General features: G+C 37.2%; 3 protein-coding genes, 1 long non-coding RNA gene and 1 other non-coding gene across 14 annotated transcripts in view; 2 read left to right on the top strand and 3 right to left on the bottom strand.

Moving 5' to 3' along the window:
- LOC116843960 (lambda-crystallin homolog) overlaps positions 1 to 3197 on the top strand; it is a 3887-nt gene extending 690 nt beyond the window's left edge. The window contains exons 2-6 of the mRNA XM_032814955.1: positions 944 to 1131; positions 1828 to 2036; positions 2272 to 2429; positions 2539 to 2681; positions 2793 to 3197. Coding sequence (XP_032670846.1) covers positions 944 to 1131; positions 1828 to 2036; positions 2272 to 2429; positions 2539 to 2681; positions 2793 to 3013 — 919 coding nt within the window. The 3' untranslated portion in view covers positions 3014 to 3197. The remainder of the gene's footprint in view (positions 1 to 943; positions 1132 to 1827; positions 2037 to 2271; positions 2430 to 2538; positions 2682 to 2792) is intronic.
- Positions 3198 to 3393: 196 nt separating this feature from the next.
- On the bottom strand, positions 3394 to 4776 carry LOC116843961 (60S ribosomal protein L24). The gene is made up of 5 exons (XM_032814956.1): positions 4625 to 4776; positions 4423 to 4498; positions 4170 to 4255; positions 3912 to 4073; positions 3394 to 3587 (listed from the first exon to the last, which is right to left on the bottom strand). The coding sequence occupies exons 1-5, from the start codon at positions 4627 to 4629 to the stop codon at positions 3452 to 3454; spliced, it is 465 nt and encodes a 154-aa protein (XP_032670847.1). The 5' UTR covers positions 4630 to 4776; the 3' UTR covers positions 3394 to 3451.
- Positions 3650 to 3780, bottom strand: LOC116843994. The gene has a single exon (XR_004377970.1). It is a non-coding gene; the product is annotated as a small nucleolar RNA SNORA79 (small nucleolar RNA).
- A 2286-nt stretch (positions 4777 to 7062) lies between the features above and the next one.
- Positions 7063 to 14555, top strand: LOC116843935 (ATP-dependent RNA helicase DDX54). 4 transcript variants are annotated; one of them, XM_032814886.1, is made up of 14 exons: positions 7063 to 7312; positions 7413 to 7608; positions 7811 to 8187; positions 8267 to 8582; positions 8687 to 8897; positions 8991 to 9217; positions 9322 to 9513; positions 9594 to 9735; positions 9817 to 10009; positions 10089 to 10227; positions 10329 to 10479; positions 10603 to 10767; positions 12204 to 12395; positions 13973 to 14555. In XM_032814886.1, the coding sequence occupies exons 2-14, from the start codon at positions 7417 to 7419 to the stop codon at positions 14089 to 14091; spliced, it is 2616 nt and encodes an 871-aa protein (XP_032670777.1). In that variant the 5' UTR covers positions 7063 to 7312; positions 7413 to 7416; the 3' UTR covers positions 14092 to 14555. The 4 variants fall into 4 exon arrangements, with proteins under 4 accessions (XP_032670777.1, XP_032670778.1, XP_032670779.1 ...); XM_032814887.1 differs by having other exon boundaries at positions 7064 to 7312; positions 12204 to 12383; XM_032814888.1 differs by having other exon boundaries at positions 7066 to 7312; positions 12204 to 12333.
- LOC116843936 lies at positions 14165 to 17689 on the bottom strand. 7 transcript variants are annotated; one of them, XR_004377949.1, is made up of 5 exons: positions 17081 to 17689; positions 15559 to 17014; positions 14868 to 15260; positions 14583 to 14766; positions 14165 to 14295 (listed from the first exon to the last, which is right to left on the bottom strand). It is a non-coding gene; the product is annotated as an uncharacterized LOC116843936 (long non-coding RNA). The 7 variants fall into 7 exon arrangements; XR_004377950.1 differs by having other exon boundaries at positions 14923 to 15260; XR_004377953.1 differs by having other exon boundaries at positions 14583 to 15260; positions 15559 to 15746; positions 16118 to 17014.
- Between the last annotated feature and the right edge of the window lie 101 nt (positions 17690 to 17790).

Here is a 17790-nt window from a genome sequence, read left to right as displayed (position 1 = left end):
ATATATATATATATATATATATATATATATGTTCTGATATAAAATCAACCTTCACGGAAATCATTACATTAGAATGGAACATTATAATATCTTAATCGCGTGACGTACATTTACAATATTGAACAAACGAGGTCATTTAACCAATAAATGAGAAAATAAGACTCCAATAAATTGAAAAGGAAAAAAAGAGTAAATTTCAATTTTAAAATTTGTCCTTATAATATTTATTAATTATCATTAGCATAAATTTTATTAAAAGTCATAAATTTTTACTTTATTTTGTATTTGATATTAATAAACGGCATTTTATCACTTTTTGGAATAAAATGTTTAATGTTCGTTTTTATCAACATCGATTAAATCCGAGTTTAAATTCTATCCAAAGATTTAAACTTAGATTAAGGCTTAAACGGTGATAGAAACGGGCACAAATACATTTTGTTTTATTTTATTTTACAAAATATTAATTTTATTAATTTATAGAAAACTATAAAATATTATATACCGCAACGCATCACCTGTTTTTTCAAGTAATCTATCTTTCCTGAAAGATGCAATAACACAAATGTCTAGTAAATCATATTTTTAGAACGTTATTTTCATTCGCAGATAAGATAATGCTCAGAAACCAGACAAACATGTATTTTGAAATGAAATCAAATATAGAGTAGTGTTCTTCTTTGCTATAGTAGGCTTGCGGAAATAAATAGTAGCTAAAAACAAATACAAAAGAAATATTAAAAAAAGTGTTCTTCCTTTTTTAAAAAAATGATTTACCGAGATAAAAAAGATGTATAAAGTAAACAAAAATAGTTTCTGAAGGTTTTTATGTAAAAATAAATGAATTACTTGAATTCGCGCGTATACCGGAATAACGAGATTGTCGTTTCAACGTTTATCTTAACATTTAATAATTAATATCTTTTGTTTTATCTTGATTCAGCGGCTTAATCGGACGTAGCTGGTCGATGCTGTTCGCCAGTGTAGGATATCAGGTCAGTATTTATGATATCGACCCGAACCAAATCACGAAAGCGCTAGACGACATTGGTTCGCAACTGAAACATCTCGAAGACAATGGTGTTCGCAGAGGTACTTTGAAGGCGAGCGAACAAATTAAACTGATAAAAGGTCTGTTTACTTCTCTCTCTCTTCTTATTATATGAAATATTTACATATTGGTGAGATTCTAAGTTAGTTACGATCCTATAGTTAACATGTTAGCATGCTACGGTTTTCAAGGATATTTACGAAGCTTAACACTAGCCCCTTGTCCAAAACCTTGCTTTAATTCTTAAGAAACTGACCAACTAATTATTTTTAAAATAATCGATTGTGGTTGGTCAATTTATTACAGCTTAAAGATTAAAGCAAGGTTGTGGACAAGGGGTTTGCTGACTAGCTATTTCAACTAAAAACTATCGCAGTCAGCTATTTTTCCGCAATTGAATATAAAATGAAAAGATCTAAATAAACTTTAACATGCTTTTATGTCTCTGGGAATATTGATTGAACAATTCAGTAAAAAGGCACGCATAGCAAAGAGCAAAAGTAGAGATGACCGAAATAAGAGACGGCGTTAAAATGCCTCGGCTTATTTCATATACGTGCATTTCATAAAATCTTAGCCTAAACTAAAATAAGATAACTAAGATTCAGATAATACGATTCAGAATTCTTATAAAGACTATATTGAAGTTTAAAAACTGCATAAACTAAAGTGCAAACACGAATTAACTCGTAACCGGTCAGCAATGTTCGGGTATGAAAACACGAGTATACTCGTGACTGGTCAGCAAAGTGTTAATATACGATATTGGATTGTAGGATCGAGTGATTTGGTGGATACAGTCAAGGGTGCGATATTGATACAAGAATGCGTACCGGAGAATCTTCCGCTGAAGATGAAACTCTATGACGAACTTGATAAAATAGTCGACAATAAAGTGATTTTATCTTCGTCGACGTCCACGTTTCGTCCGTCTCTTTTCAGCGAGAAATTGAAGCACCGTGACCAAATTATAGTTTCCCACCCTGTAAGCATGATTTATAGTGTAGCAAAAATGATACTAGTTCTCTGGTAAATGCCAATATTTCACAAACTCAATTAGCAGAAAACAGGATAAATAGATATTTGTATATTATATACATGTATTACGCATTTTATATTTTTTATAACATAATGGCATCTATTTTATATTTATACTATACGAGTTATACCACTTATACTATAAAAGTTGAATGATCATTACGTGATTGTTTAAAAAACAGGTGAATCCTCCGTACTACGTGCCTCTGGTGGAAATAGTACCAGCTCCATGGACACGCACTGATGTTCGTGAGAAGACAAAGACCATCATGATGGAGATTGGCCAGACACCTGTTCTCCTCAATAAGGAAGTCGATGGTTTCGCGCTCAATAGGATACAGTACGTAGTCGAATATCGTTGCTAGTGTAAAACTATCTTCAATCTGTCGTTATCTGTTAACTATATATATTGTCAACTTCATATTTAAAAAAAAAAATCGTATCGCCAGGTATGCGATCTTGAATGAAGCTTGGAGGTTGGTAGCCGACGGAGTTCTAAGCGTAAAGGACATTGACGCAGTAATGAGCGAAGGTCTCGGAATGCGCTACGCGTTTCTCGGTGCGTTTGAAACCGCGCACTTGAACGCGGAAGGTAAGTTGGTTTATGTACAAGTGCAAAGAATTGTTAACTTGTATATTATGAAAATCAATGAATAAGCTTTTCAATGTAATGCGATTCAAACTGTACTGTATTGTTTTACAGGAATGAAGAAATATTGTGAAATGTATAATAAGTCGATTTATGACGTGAGTATGACTTCTGGACCGGTTCCAAAATTCGTCGGTGAAATGGCAGAGAAAATTAGCGACGAATTAAACGAGATGTGCCCACTTAATCAGCTACAGGAACGACGAGCGTGGCGTGACATCGCTCTAATGAAGTTGTCCGCACTCAAGAAAAAGTTGAATAAGGACAAGCAATAAATATACTTGTATATAAACTCTAAGCGCGTTTTGTTTTAATCTATAATTTATAAAATTGACTTGTATAAGATGTAAGACGATTCTACTAATTGTAAAGAAAATTTATATTTTTTGACTATATAAATTAGATTTTTATGGTTATGAAGTTTTTCGACATAAAATATAATATCAGGCATAACTCAAACTATGACCACAAAGAATTAATTTTAAATTATATATATGATATAATAAAACACACACATATATATATATATATATACATACATACATACATACATACATACAAACATACATATATGTTACTTGGAGACTGCATGCTTGTTTTGAGATTTTATCTAATTTAATTATCTGCAATATACTATAGAAAATTCAAACTGAAATAGTAGAGTTATATTATTTTATTTATGTATAGTTACAGAATGTATAGTTACAGAATATTTAACGTTTACCACCGACACGAGGTGCGGACTTTTGCGTCACTTTAGTTGCCTTTTGTTTCGGTAGCTGTTTAGTTTTTGGCGGAGCAATAGCCTTCTTTGTTGCTTTTGCTGCTTTCTTCTGTTCTTTTGCCGCCCTAGAAAAAGTTACATTTGAGCAATATCGCTACTGCTTAACATTATATGATATTGTTATATTAATTGTATGAACCCGCAAAAACCAGACAGTGTAAGCAGAAATACAATTCTGGGTGAAGCAGCCCATTTTTACTCTAAGACTTCCTTAAATCTAACATAGCATGAAAAGCTTTGTCAGAGGAACGGATGTCTATTATATATATAATACAGTTTCAAACAAAATATATTTAATAACATAATTTTAATACCTTTGAATGAATTTCTTTGAATATGTAATAAATATTCTTTCATAATAATAATCAAGCAATTGTAAAGATACATACTTGATTGCCTGTTCTCTCTGTGCCTTACGGATTTCTGGTTTCATGTTACGCTTAGCCAAGATGTCTGTGAGAGAAGCACCTACAATAGCACGTTGGAACTTTTGAGCACGCCTTGTTCTTTTCTTAGTCTGCTCCTCTTCCTGTCCCTTCTTGTGTTTACGTCTGGAAGATAAATCAAGATGTATGTTAATTTTGACAGAAATTAGTAAAGAAATTACTTGTATGTTAGAATATATATCTCGATATATATATCTATACCTGTACAGAACAGTCCATGTAACTTTCCTGGGATTACGTTTCATCAAATGTGCGGACTCGCATTTTGAGTTGAGGAAAGTAAAGGTCTGTGGAAACAAAATAAAGGTTATGTTAAATACGCAAACTGATAGGTTGTAAGTGAAATATAAATATGCGTCGAACGCGTATTTTCGGCGGACACGTCGCAATAATTGAAGAGTATCTGAGCTATATTAAAATATTATCGTATGATCATTGTTTCAGCGATGCTTACCTTTCCATCAACTTTGACCATGGTCTTGCCATGACCCGGATATATCTTATATCCGCTGTACGCGCAAAGGCCGATCCTGGAAAGAATAAATGTATATTAAGTACAAGTATTATAGCTAGGTATGAGCTAAAATTTGGCCGCAAATACAAAAAGATTGCACCAAGCTTATTGGATGTATTTCGTACGAAAAATTACAACTTACTTCATCTTGATTTGAAGCGGCAGACATACACAGTATAAATGGCCGACGCTCTCGTCTTATGGCACTATAGGCACATTCGCTAATCTAACTTCAAGAGTATCAACTTCACGAATCAAAAAATCCCGAGTTTAGTTACAAATAATTGTGATAATCCGCTATGAGTCGCCACTGTTTTTAATAAAAAAACAAGTGCATAGTACGACTCAACAACAAGTCAGTCATCTCTAAAGGTCGTTTTACATTAGTTGCAAGTCGATCGCAAGCAGACGCAATTCTTTAGCTGCACCACTGAACTGTTGTTGTAATGCAGGATTCACACTGCGTCGATGTCCGACGTACGATGTCCGATATCCAATAAGAAAACAGCTTTCTAATAGAGAATTCAACTTTCCATTGGAAAACTCCTCCTATTGGATATCGGACGTCGTACGTCGGATATCGGACGCGGTGTGAATCCTGCATAAAAGTGAGACAGTATATCTTATCTCGCTCTAACTTATTGCTTTACAAATAACGCCCAACCATAATGGCTCCTGCACACAGGACGCGGTAATGGCTTCTGCACACAAGACGCGGTAATGCTTGCCGCGCGGTGGAAGTCCACGCGATAGCCAATCAATATATTGTTTTTCCATAAAAGCTAGAAAGTTATTACGGAAAGCAGCATATTGATTGGCTGTCGTGCGAACTTCCGCCGCGCGGTAAGAATTATGGCTCCTGCACACAGGACGCGGTATGCTTGCCGCGCGATGGAAGTTCGCGCGACAGCCAATCAATATGTTGTTTTTCCGTAAGAGCTAGAAGGTTATTACGGAAAGCAGCATATTGATTGGCTGTCGCGCGAACTTCCATCGCGCGGCAAGCATACCGCGTCCTGTGTGCAGGAGCCATAATTCTTACCGCGCGGCGGAAGTTCGCACGACAGCCAATCAATATGCTGCTTTCCGTAATAACCTTCTAGTTCTTACGAAAAAATAAAATATTGATTGGCTGTCGCGCGGACTTCCGCTGCGCGGCAAGCATTACCGCGTCCTGTGTGCAGGAGCCATAAGAAGTTATTCTTTTCAGCGAATTTCCTCTCAATTGGAGGACACGAATCAGGGTACCAATTATGGATTTCTTCGGAATCAATTCCGATCGGAATAATTCCGTTTCCTCTAGAAAAGACAATAGAAATCTAGGAAATAACTGAATGTTTCCAATCGGAATTGATTTTGAAGAAGTCCATAATAGGTATCCTGGACCACTTTTTTTACTCGCGCCCTGTCAAGTTCAGTCTCCTTACCTTTTATGGCTTCTGCACACAAGATGCGGTAATGCTTGCCGCGCGGCGGAAATTCGTGCGACAGCCAATCAATATGTTGTTTTTCCGTAAGAGCTAGAAGGTTATTACGGAAAGCAGCATATTGATTGGCTATCGCGCGAACTTCCGCCACGTGGCAAGCATTACCGCGTCCTGTGTGCAAGAGCCATAAAAGTGCCTCTAAAAAAGGCTTAGGAGCCACCTGGTTGGCTGAGAAGCTACATTTAAGGCACTTTTATTGATAAAAGAGGATTCGGAATATGGATCATTATAAAGATTAAAACAAGGTTGTGGACAAGGGGTACTACAAGTCAACACAAGCATTATCCTATCTTTAGGTGCTTTCCAGTTACGTACACTGTGGCTACGTTCCAAAACTCTATTCGACGAGTAGAGTACATTTAATTGTCCAATCATGATAAAGAAATACTAATTATCTTTGCTCATATTGGTTAATTAAATGCTACTCTACCCGTCAAGTAGAGTTTTGGAACGCAGTCTGTGGGTGTTTTCCAGTTGCAATATCCCTAGACATTTTCATGCACATGGCGACACAAATTGCATTCCAATTGTCGTAATCTGGCGATTCGTATTCGTGCTAAGCGTATAATTACGTGGTTAAGAACATGGACAGTCGGACATGGCCGGTATTCATAGTCGAATCTTATTTCAAGACCGTCTTAAGTAATGTCTTAAGATGCGAATACGGTTCTGTGATTGGTTCATGACATCTTAAGACAGTATTTAAGATAATCTTAAATATAAAGGTGCCAATACATGAGAGCGTTCGAGCGTTAAACCGTTAGCCAATCAACGTATCAGGTCCCAGAAGTATACTTGTAGTTCTTGCGGAAAGTGGCACGTTGATTGGCTACCGCTTTAATGCTCGACGCTCGATGCTTCCATGTAAAGGCACCTTAAGATCAGACTATATACTTAATGCCGGCCCATGTCCTGGTTAAAAATATGGACAGTCCATTTTTTTAACACGTAATTATGCGCTTAGCACTGACATGAATCGCCAGAAAATGGGCGTAGAATGGACACGCAACAAATCGACACTTTACCGGCAGTGTCTGAAAATGGGCATAGGGAACGTAGTTTCACCTCAAAAATGGATGCAGATGGCGCATCGAACAGCGTAAAAATCAGTGTCGGCCAAAACGTATGGCGTGGCCGCTTTCAGATTTCTCTCTGGTTAAAGTGATAAACTATATATGTGTCTCGCTTTAACTTATTGCATCAATTCAACAGTGTCAGCAGTGCAGCGATAAAGAATAGGCCTCGTGCATACGTGCACATTTGAGGTTATCGTTGCTTTCTGTCTTAAGTGTGATATACGACAATCTAGATTTTTAAAAAAATTGAACAAATACACTAATAAAGTATGTTAAAACAAAGAATGTTACTCACTACCTTTGCGTAATATTTGGAGCACATTATATTAAATAAATTTTATATATTAATTTGTATTTATCTTTTTAGCAAAATGAAGGAGGTTGATCTTGTCGGATTTGCCGATCCAAACGCAATTAGCGATAATGAGGATACTGAAATCGCCAATATTAAAAGAAAGACTTCCAAGAAATCTGGAGGATTTCAGTCTATGGCTCTTAGTTTCCCAGTGTTAAAAGGAATTTTGAAACGAGGCTACAAAATACCCACACCCATACAAAGAAAAGTATGTAATTAACAGAATTTAAATTAATATTTTAAAGATATTTTATTTCAATTGTTTACATTACAATATTTCTTAATGATATATTTTATACCATTAATATATGACACTATATAATATCCAGTATTACAATATAGTACTACATAGTAATTACAATACAGTACTACATAGTATTCTTGATAATAATAATATAATTTCTTAATAGACAATACCACTGGCTCTTGAGGGAAGAGATGTAGTAGCAATGGCCAGAACAGGTAGCGGTAAAACAGCCTGCTTCTTAATTCCCTTGTTTGAAAAACTCAAGGCAAGATTGGCAAAGAGTGGTGCACGTGCCTTGATACTTTCACCAACACGTGAATTGGCATTACAGACACTAAAGTTCATAAAAGAGCTAGGAAAATTCACAGGATTAAAAGCATCTGTAGTGTTAGGTGGTGATAGCATAGATGACCAGTTTAGTGCAATTCATGGAAATCCTGATATTATTGTAGCCACACCAGGTAGATTCTTACATATTTGTGTAGAAATGGATCTACAATTGAAAAATATTGAATATATTGTCTTTGATGAGGCTGATAGGTAATAATTTTTCTCTCATGTATTCTAAAAATTTTAAGGTTATATACGTTATTATTAAAGAGAAAATTGTATTGTGCAGATTGTTTGAAATGGGCTTTGGTGAACAAATACACGAAATTGTAAATAGATTACCAGAGTCGCGTCAGTCGCTACTGTTTTCTGCTACTTTACCCAAAGTTTTAGTGGATTTTGCAAAAGCTGGTTTAAGTGATCCTGTTCTACTTCGTTTAGACGTTGAGAGTAAGTTACCAGAAGGGTTAGAGTTATCATTTATTACATGTCGTCCTGAAGAGAAATTGGCTGTACTTTTATGCCTGTTAAAGAGAATAATTAAAGACGACTCGCAAAAAATTATATTCGCGGAAACTATGCATCACGTGGAGTATATTCATCAGGTAATTAACATATATACAATCATTTCCTAGATATATCTTATATGAAAACTTATGACTGTATGTTGTTTGAAATCTTATAACTGTATGAATTGTATTTTGTACAGATATTGGATAAAGCCGGGATCACCAATACTTTCATTTACTCGAATCTGGATCCTTCCGCGCGTAAAATAAACGCGGCTAAATTTCAAACTGGCAAAGTAAAAGTCCTGATAGTGACAGACGTCGCTGCTAGAGGAATAGATATACCACATCTGGACTATGTGATAAACTTTAACTTCCCTGCAAAATCCAAACTATTTGTACACAGAGTAGGTACGTTCTTTCCTAATTTAGAGACGATGTCTGAACACCATTTATTAAATATAAAGTATTAAATAGCATAATCAAACATTATTTATTTCACAGGACGATGTGCTAGGGCCGGGCGTGCTGGAACAGCATACAATATCGTGAGCGCGGATGAATACCCGTATCTTCTAGATTTGCATCTCTTCCTTGGTCGACCTTTATTGATAGTACCAACCACAGGATCTACTGAAAATATGGAGTCCGCGGTGGGAAAGATGCCGCAGACCATGATAGAAGAGGAGCTGGCCGAGTTGATAAATTGGCACGATGGTTCTATAGATCTTGTAAGTCTACTCAGAACTTGGTGTAAATCTATTTGGCGCACACAAATCGTATAACTCTTTTTTTTTATCTTTTGAAACTAGTAAGATAACACTTGTGTCCGCAGACGAATATGCAGAAAGTATGCAATAATGCCTATCAACAATATGTGAGATCACGACCAGGAGCTTCAACGGAAAGCGTTAAGAGAATCAAGGAACTTTGCATAAACGAAGCTGGAGTTTTTCCGCAGTACTCCGATGTTTCTTCCACCACTGTGAATTTGATATCGAGAATGAAGAATTATCGGCCGCAAGGAGTGAGTATGACGTTTTAGATGAGTTTACTGTAATATTATATTTCATTCAATTTGATTTTTTGTGTGTCTATCTTTTGCAGACAATATTTGAGATTGGCACGAAGACATCATCGATCGACTATCAAGTGATGAAAACGAAACGAGCATTTCACAAAGAAAATATCCTTAATTTCTACAAGAAAATGGAAGAACGTAAAGTTGACAAAATGGACATGGAGTTAGGTGAATATTGTGGCATTGAAACGTGTAATGTATGATGATATTGATGTTTCACTTATCTTTATAGAATTTAAATTTTTATAGAATTATCGCGGAAAATTGATCTGCCGTCCAGCAACGCGGAAGAAATTAATGCTGCATTCAACACAGTGGTAGTACCGAAGAAACGGAGTGGTGACGATTTGTACAAAATATCAAAGAAGAGGAAACGTCAAACGAAACGAGACGAAGAATTTTACGTACCGTATTCTGCACCGGACAAGCATACGGAGGATGGGTAAGAATTATTCGATTACATATTCAAGTCTTCTCTTATTCAGTCGTTATTTTTGTTTGACACTTGTTTTGTTCTCCAGTTTAGCGGTGAATACATTTAGCACGGAAGCTGATAAGGCGCAGCTGGATTTAACGGCAGATAACGAGCAGTCTCGACATCTTCAAACTCAACTGAAGAAATGGGATCGAAAGAAGAAGAAAATGATTACTATTGATAAGGTACATACACAGTGTGTTTTTACATGTGATATTTGCTCACCGTGAAAAATGAAATTGTTTACTATAAATTCGAATTTTACATTCGCACGAACCCGACGTAGAACCCGAAAGCAGGAAAGATACGTACTGAGTCAGGTGTGTGGATACCTGCTACATACAAAACAAATCGTTACAATATATGGAAAGAGAAGAGTAAAATCGAGGAAGCTAACGAGGATGATAGTGAGGAGGAGTCACCACAAGTGAAGAAACGTAAGTACGATATAATTACGCCAGTTTTAAGAATGTACTCGATTTAATTGTCGGAATTTTATAAGTTATTTTCATTCTAATTGTAACACGTACAAAATTATGTATGCCTTATGTATATTTTAGTGCGTACTACAGCGCACACACATTGGGCGCGGCACAACCAGAAGCTTAAGAACAAAATAAAAACGAAGAACGAACTGAAGAACCCGGAGCAGATCTTGAAAGCACGCAAGCTGCTCGAGAGAAAGCAAAAGAGGAACGGCAGAAAGAAACGTAAAGGACGCAAAGGTAAGAAAAACGGCAAAAACAAGCAAAAATAAGCAAAAACAAGCAAAAATAATTTCAGTGCCAAGGATGTGCTATTGTTATAATAATGGAAAGTTTGTTGTAACATAATTAAAAGTATAATTTATATCTTCCTAGTTATATCACTCAATGTAATCTAGAAAGCATGTCCCTCGCGATTATGATTTGTTTTTCCGAGATTAAAAATACCGTAACACAATTTCGAAGAGGTAACGGTGTTGCGTTTGAGGCGCGACGTAAATATGTGCATGTATATGACACAAATACGGCGCCGGCTAAAAATAATCCCGAACGGATCGATAATATCTCGGAAGCACAGTGACCTTATAAGTGAGCGTCGTGTGATTTGGGATGGGATTTGGCCTTGTATTATCATAGAGAATGCATTGCACAATTACGGAGTCTCCCATTGTTGTTGAGGCATGAAGAAGATTGGGTGGATTCGCTTTTTGCGAAACCTTAAGAAATTCCTGCGTCATGCGGACAAATATGTGATTTCTGCTGCGAGAGAAAGAAAGGAACGCTGCGCCGGGACGATCGTAAATTTCATCGAATTAACTGACAACGGTGAAAATTTATAGTTACAGTATCTGAGTGTCGCGAAGATCGTAAGACTGGTCGCGCGACGAAATGCACGTTGAGCGATTAACTTCCGCGAGCTTACGAGAACGACGTTTGGCTGTTCTCCACTGCGACTGTATCTTAGGAAAGTTTTCGATACGACAAGACAAGTCTCGCGTCGACATGATAATAGCTTTACAAACTGTAGAAAGCATTTCGGAAATCGCATCTGAGAAAGATTGCGCATAATGTGAATAATAGAGATGTAAATCTTTAATAAGTGGTCATGTTGACCATTATTAACAATCAATTAGCATTATATACAGTTGATTAACTTTTCTATCCGCAGTGACGAGCCTGTCTCTTCTATTTTGTACATGCATATCTTATAAGTGATCTAAAATGGAATACGATAAAGGGAATATGTTGAAATATAAAAGTCAATAAACTAAAATCTCGCGCAGCGGATATTTTTCAGTCTCATTTTTTCTTGAAATTAATGTACCTGGTAGAATCTCACGCTTTCTTTCTTTCTCTTTCTATAGTTTATATGTGATATATTTACTGCTGTTTAATGTCGTCAAACTGTCACTAGTCTTATCAGAGATGCGTGATAGCCTTGATAATCATCACCAACATTTCCCTCTTTTCTCATCCTTCCTTTCTATCTTTGATTGCCCCCCCCCCTCTCTCTCTCTCTATCTATCTTCGCTCATTCTCTCTCTCCCTCCGCCTCTATCTCTTGTTCTCACTCCACCCGCGATCTTACAATAAACGTATCTAACTCGTCTATTTGTCTATTCGTCTCTCTCGTGCGTGGCGTCGAGATCGACCTTCCCCTGCGCAAACGCTTTTAGCTCGGCCGAGGAGAACATCTGCGGCTATACAACGCAGCTTGCAGCCGACCCTCTGGCCCAAAATAGAGATCATTATGATAGAGCATCTGCAGCGCGGGTGCAGGGACGGGCGAAGAGAACTCTCAGCGAAGTACGGGAAGAGTCGAGTCTACCAGCGAAGAAGATCATGTATTTTTGGACGTGCGTGTCGCGGTATATATGCGCACTCAAATCTCCTCGAGGATTTTCTTCTTTTCGCAAACGGCGCGAAATGCGGTCGTCGAGTAGCATAATTACACTCTTCGTTCGAAATACGTAGAAATTAGTACAAGGTCTCCTTCACTTGCTGTATCTCCTCCTCCCGCATTCTCTCTCTTTCTCTCTCTCTCTTTGCTCTACGTCGTTCGATCTTGCAAAGTCGCGACGCTCCGTCGCGAACATCGCGATTGTAACAGTCTGTCTACATTATGTCAACTATATTCGCGAATTACTGGCATTAACAACAGATTGCAACGAAAAATACTTTGGAGTTTATACAACTAATGATGCGAAAAATACTTTGGAGTTTATACAACTAAAGATCATTCACACATCTGGAAGTTAATAAAAAAAAGTAATATATAATTATCGTTATGAGAGGCACACAATGTTTCTTTATAGATTATCACATCATTTTATAAACATGAAGTCGTCAAGATACACAGGATTTCTCACTGTAATCGATTCTTCGATGTATGTAGTACACAATGATACTATTATCTGAATTCCATCACATTATAGTTAGTATTAATTCACCAATAACGAATCAATTTAGACGCATCAATAACAAAGTTAAGGTAAATTTCCGTTGTATCAGTCAAAGTCATAACAACTTGTGAGTTGCTGCGATAAGCGAAGCGCTGATAAACTCGAATCTTATCAACGACGATCTTCGAGATCATAGTCTCGGATTCGTTCGAGCGCGAGGAAGAAATACAAATGTACATAGACTTAGTCACGTTACCGCGTATATTACGCGCCGTACGAATCACGTGTCGCGCCGCCTGTTATCCGCGCTCCTCGACATCGGTATGTGCGACATTAATTCATGCGCGAATGCATACACACGGACGTGCTCTCATTCTTACGTCGACGTTTCCAGCCGTCGACGACGTCGTCAACGAAAGCAATCGAAGGAAGTGGGGAAGAAACAGCGACGTAACGAGGGATAGATGAAAAAAGGATCCAGAGACCCACATTAACTACAGATGACACAAAAGATCGCTTCATGCTTCGGGTTTTTCGTCTAATTCCATATTTTGACCTTACAATCAGCATAAAAACATCAAACAAAGCTACTCTCTTCAAAATCGATCTTAAACCGATTAGTCTTTAGTGAAAAGGCATCCGCTGGAATATATTCTATAAATCTATTAGTTTATTTTTAATGCGTGCTTATTCGTGAAAACTTAGAATTTTCTTTCTTTATAATGCTTTTTCTTATTTCTTTCCAAGTTTTTTCTTCCTTCCTTTGTTTGCCAGTATTTCTTTCTTTTTGCTACAACAGATCTTGCTACAACTGAGTTGCTATTTTACCTAAGGCCGTGTGACTTGCTGTTACACGCCTGGGAGGGAATGTCCTCAGTAATTCACAAGTCGGCTTCGTGACTAATGAAGATTTCAATAAATTCAATATAATTCTTGAGAGAGAAAAAGAGATACAGAGAAAGAAAGAAAAAGGGAGAACGTGTGTCAGCGAACCATTTCGTGCTATTTTAACATATGTTACATTTTTTGTACTGTCGTTTTAGTTGGAAGAATGACGCATCGCGATAAGAATACTCCCTTTGTGCTCCAAAACGTCAGGCAAAGTGCACGAACACTTGGAAATCGAAGAACTTCATTAGACATAGGCAACGTTTTGTCATAATTTTTTCTGAGAATATTTCTCTAGACATATTTAAGGACATTTTTTATCTTTAGTTGGAAAATAAGTATCAGCTTTTTTGTTGAAATTTTCTTCGAAATATTTTATTATGCTTGTACATTGTCATATAGTTATTTTAAAATATAAGTAAATTCGTATCTCTTGACGATATATATCTTCAAAGAATCATCAAGTAAAAATTTCGTCCTAAAACATAGAACGTTATTATCTTAACGATATTGTTAACGAAGTAGAAAGGAAAGCGATTAAAATGTCTACGCATTAGTCCTCAATAGCATTTACACAATACATCATTATCTTTATCTTTCAACCTTTAATGTAAGCACTATCAGACAGATACAGCTTTCTAAGACACAGAAGACACATTGATCAGAGATCCATACAAAATCGTGAACTAATAATACTGTGTCTTAACAATATCCAAAAATAAACATTTTTAAAAATAATCTGCACTCGAATAAATAGATGTATACCTGCGGGGCAGTTCACAGACCGCCTTTACGTCGATCCGTCACTTCGTCGTTGCATTTGGCGCAGGATCAAGTCGCTTTGATACTCGCATGACAACCACCGGGTGCAAGCACGCTTACGACGACGTATCAAATCGTCGATGCAATCAACATCGGAACAGCAGTATACTGTTTGTAACCAACAATGCTGGAGCAATGGTCATAACGACAAGATGTCAAGTCAGTGATCAATTAAAAAGAACGTTATATGAAGGTAATGAAAAGTAAAAATGATAGAAGAAGAAACACCTCGGTATGCATCATCAATGTCGTTTATGCGCTACATTGCTCATCGATGACGTACCAGTCAATACGTTTGCCGTTTGCCAGGTGTTAAGCGCGCTTTGGCTCGTCGCTTTGACGCGCAGGTAGAAAGCGTGGAACATTCCAGGAAGTTGTCGGCGCTCGGCTGGTTCATGGCGTCTCGGGATTCACGGCCATTCTGCCGTTCGGCGAAAATAGCCTTATGTATATCCCATAAATACAACCACGTGCGCTGGCCGTGTATTGTTTCGAAAATTTGACGTCCGGTGACGTCGTGACGCTGTTAGAATTAGAATTCGGGGACGCGCCGGCTGAAACGATGCCACGTTTCAGTAGTGATGTTAGCAACATATTCATCAGTGCTCTGTAGCAAGCTCTCTTTAAAGAACAGAGAAAATATATAACGATTGAGTTAGCTACCGCAATAGATAGATTAAAAGTGTATGATTTCAACGCACATTCCAGTGTTCTTAATAAAAGGACAATTTAGTAGAACAATCAAGTGAAGTATACGTCAATGGATTAATTCTGTATTTTGCATCGTGAAAGAAGAGTATTAATAATAATAATAATAATGGATATATAAAGACATGGCGCGTGTGCGCTTGTGGTAAAGAATGGCTAAGTAGGTAATAGGGTAGCTAGTAGGGTAATTGAGAACAGTGGGATGACTTACCAATATGATGGAGTTAATAGTTTATCATATTATTATTATTAATAGAGAGGTAGCGAACTTAAAATTTCCCATTTTAAATGATTGATTTTAATTTTAACGATAATTAATTTCAATTTCCTTGTCAGACAATGAATCCGTAGTAATCTTTACAACGATCTTGATTTAACATTGGTTATTCATCTGGATTGCTGTAAGAAAGAAATGACGCTACGTTACGTTTAAGCAATAACCAGCACAATATTTATTTATGAAATTAATGTTGCTGGCTGTTTTTTCAGTTTTTTCTTTTCACAAATAGTTCTTCATCGAGTAAAACAGTGTAAGAAAGCTAAAAATTACTATTGCATAGATCTATATCACGTGGATATTATACAAGAGGCACGAGTTAAACAACGCGATACGCGTATATTTATACAGATTAAGCGTGGCGTCCGATAGCGATATTAAGAACAAGGTCTTGCGAATATGACGCTTTCCAAATAAGCGAAGGTGCTATATATCATATCGATTTTAACACAATCAGGGACAAATGAGTCAGTGAACGAGTTATGCCACGAACCCTTACGATCGGAAACCCATTAATTCCTGCTATGGCAGCGCGCATTAATTGAGCATGATATCATGTGCGATAGTGTTTACGGCGAACGTCGCCGCAGAGGCATGCATGACTGTTTCAAATCGAGGACGTCATAGTGCAACGACGTTGAATGCGTCATAACTCGTTGAACCGCAGCTGTGTAGCTTGGATCTCAAGTTCGTCCTGTTAAATTTAAATCGTGGAAACTTGGACGATAAAAAGGAAGAAATATTTCTTATTATCTACAATAATTTTGGTAAATGATGATAATATCAAGTTTTGTTAAATCGGGTTACGTACCAAAAGAAAAAGGCGATTGATCTCGGAAAGAAATTGAGCAATTTAACTATGACGCTGTTTAAACCAATATAATATTCTACTTATATTTGTGTTTGAATGATTCCAATCTCTTGTTCAAACCTCCCTTTTTTCGATTTATCTTTTTAAGAGTCTGTTAAAAACTGCCATTTTGAGCGATTGAATTTTAACTTGTAAATTCTGTTTGCGTTGCGTTCCAAAACGTCCTTTTTGAGGAAATTTTACTCGATACTTTATAGTATATGTAACATAAACTATAAGTATTGAGTAAAATTTTCCTCAAAAAGAACGCAACGCGGAATGCAACCTTGGATGATATCATTTGTGTGAAATCGAAAAAGAGAAATTTAGGACAGAAAATAGTCAAAGAGGATGCTTGGAAAAGTAGAAACAATGTGTCACAGAGTCATTTTATCCTGCGGAGGGAGCTGAAGACAATGCAACAAAGTTGCTAAAAAGAGAAGATTCTTTCCTTGGCAAAACTGTCGAGGGAGTCATTGTTCGTCGCAATTCTTTGACTGCTACATAACCCTGTGACCGCGCGTCTCACGTTAAGATCCTCTATAACAGAAAAGCTGCAATTGGTTGAAGGATACCATACACAATGACTCATAAGTATATACTTACACAGGCATTTTTGGGTATTCGCACGGGGTGCGAAAGTCTTCGTAGTCGATCCTGGATGTATATGTGTGCGTGGGCCCGAACTCAACAAACCTGTCGCCTCGTGGCAAATCGCGAAGAAAGCAAAAGGTTCGAAAGGAAAGTAGCGTGTGCGCGATAACGCATGACTGCATTTGGAGCAGGCCCGGCACCTAATGCGTCTAACTACCTGGCCTCCGGTCCTCGCCGCTACGCTAGACAGTCTGCGTCGAGTGCAGCTGTACTCACGGCTGCACCGACCGACCATTCGAGTTAGCCGTCCGTTGTTGCGCTACCAACCTAAGAACGAGATATTGTGATTTTCAATGCGGGTTCACGCGCAACAGCGCGAAGTCCGTCACTTTCGAAGAAAGAGTAGAAATTCTGCTTAAATCAACCCGCACGCGGGAAAGTTGACAAAGGTCCTTCTCTCATTTATAGTCAATAACTATTTTAACGGTAAAATATTCTTCAAGAAATCTGAAATCTCCGATATGAAATACAAAACAAAGAGACAAGTCAAAGACAGATAAACAGAACTCTGTTTAATTAGTGGAACATTGATTAACTTGTACATTTATTTTCGAAACGGACACTTTTTCTTTCAATGTGTCATAGGGTCATTTTATCCTGCGGAGGGAACTGCAACAAAGTTGCTAAACAGTCAGAAAAAGAGAAGATTCTTTCCTTGGCAA

Source organism: Odontomachus brunneus, unplaced genomic scaffold, assembly GCF_010583005.1.
Source record: "Odontomachus brunneus isolate Ranch 3 - 2012 unplaced genomic scaffold, Obru_v1 Obru_scaffold_037, whole genome shotgun sequence".
NCBI lineage: Eukaryota > Metazoa > Arthropoda > Insecta > Hymenoptera > Formicidae > Odontomachus > Odontomachus brunneus.
The sequence above is the reverse complement of the archived record's forward strand: the minus strand, read 5'-3'. Positions and strand labels throughout refer to the sequence as shown.

Coding starts and splice junctions, on each gene's coding strand:
- LOC116843935 (XM_032814886.1), top strand. CDS start 7,417: ATGAAGGAGGTTGATCTTGTCGGATTTGCCGATCCAAACGCAATTAGC. Junction 9,514..9,593: donor AGAATTATCGGCCGCAAGGA/GTGAGTATGACG, acceptor TATCTTTTGCAG/ACAATATTTGAGATTGGCAC. Junction 10,010..10,088: donor GACAAGCATACGGAGGATGG/GTAAGAATTATT, acceptor TTTGTTCTCCAG/TTTAGCGGTGAATACATTTA.
- LOC116843961 (XM_032814956.1), bottom strand. Junction 4,256..4,422: donor TGGTCAAAGTTGATGGAAAG/GTAAGCATCGCT, acceptor TTGTTTCCACAG/ACCTTTACTTTCCTCAACTC. Junction 4,074..4,169: donor ACATGGACTGTTCTGTACAG/GTATAGATATAT, acceptor TTTATCTTCCAG/ACGTAAACACAAGAAGGGAC.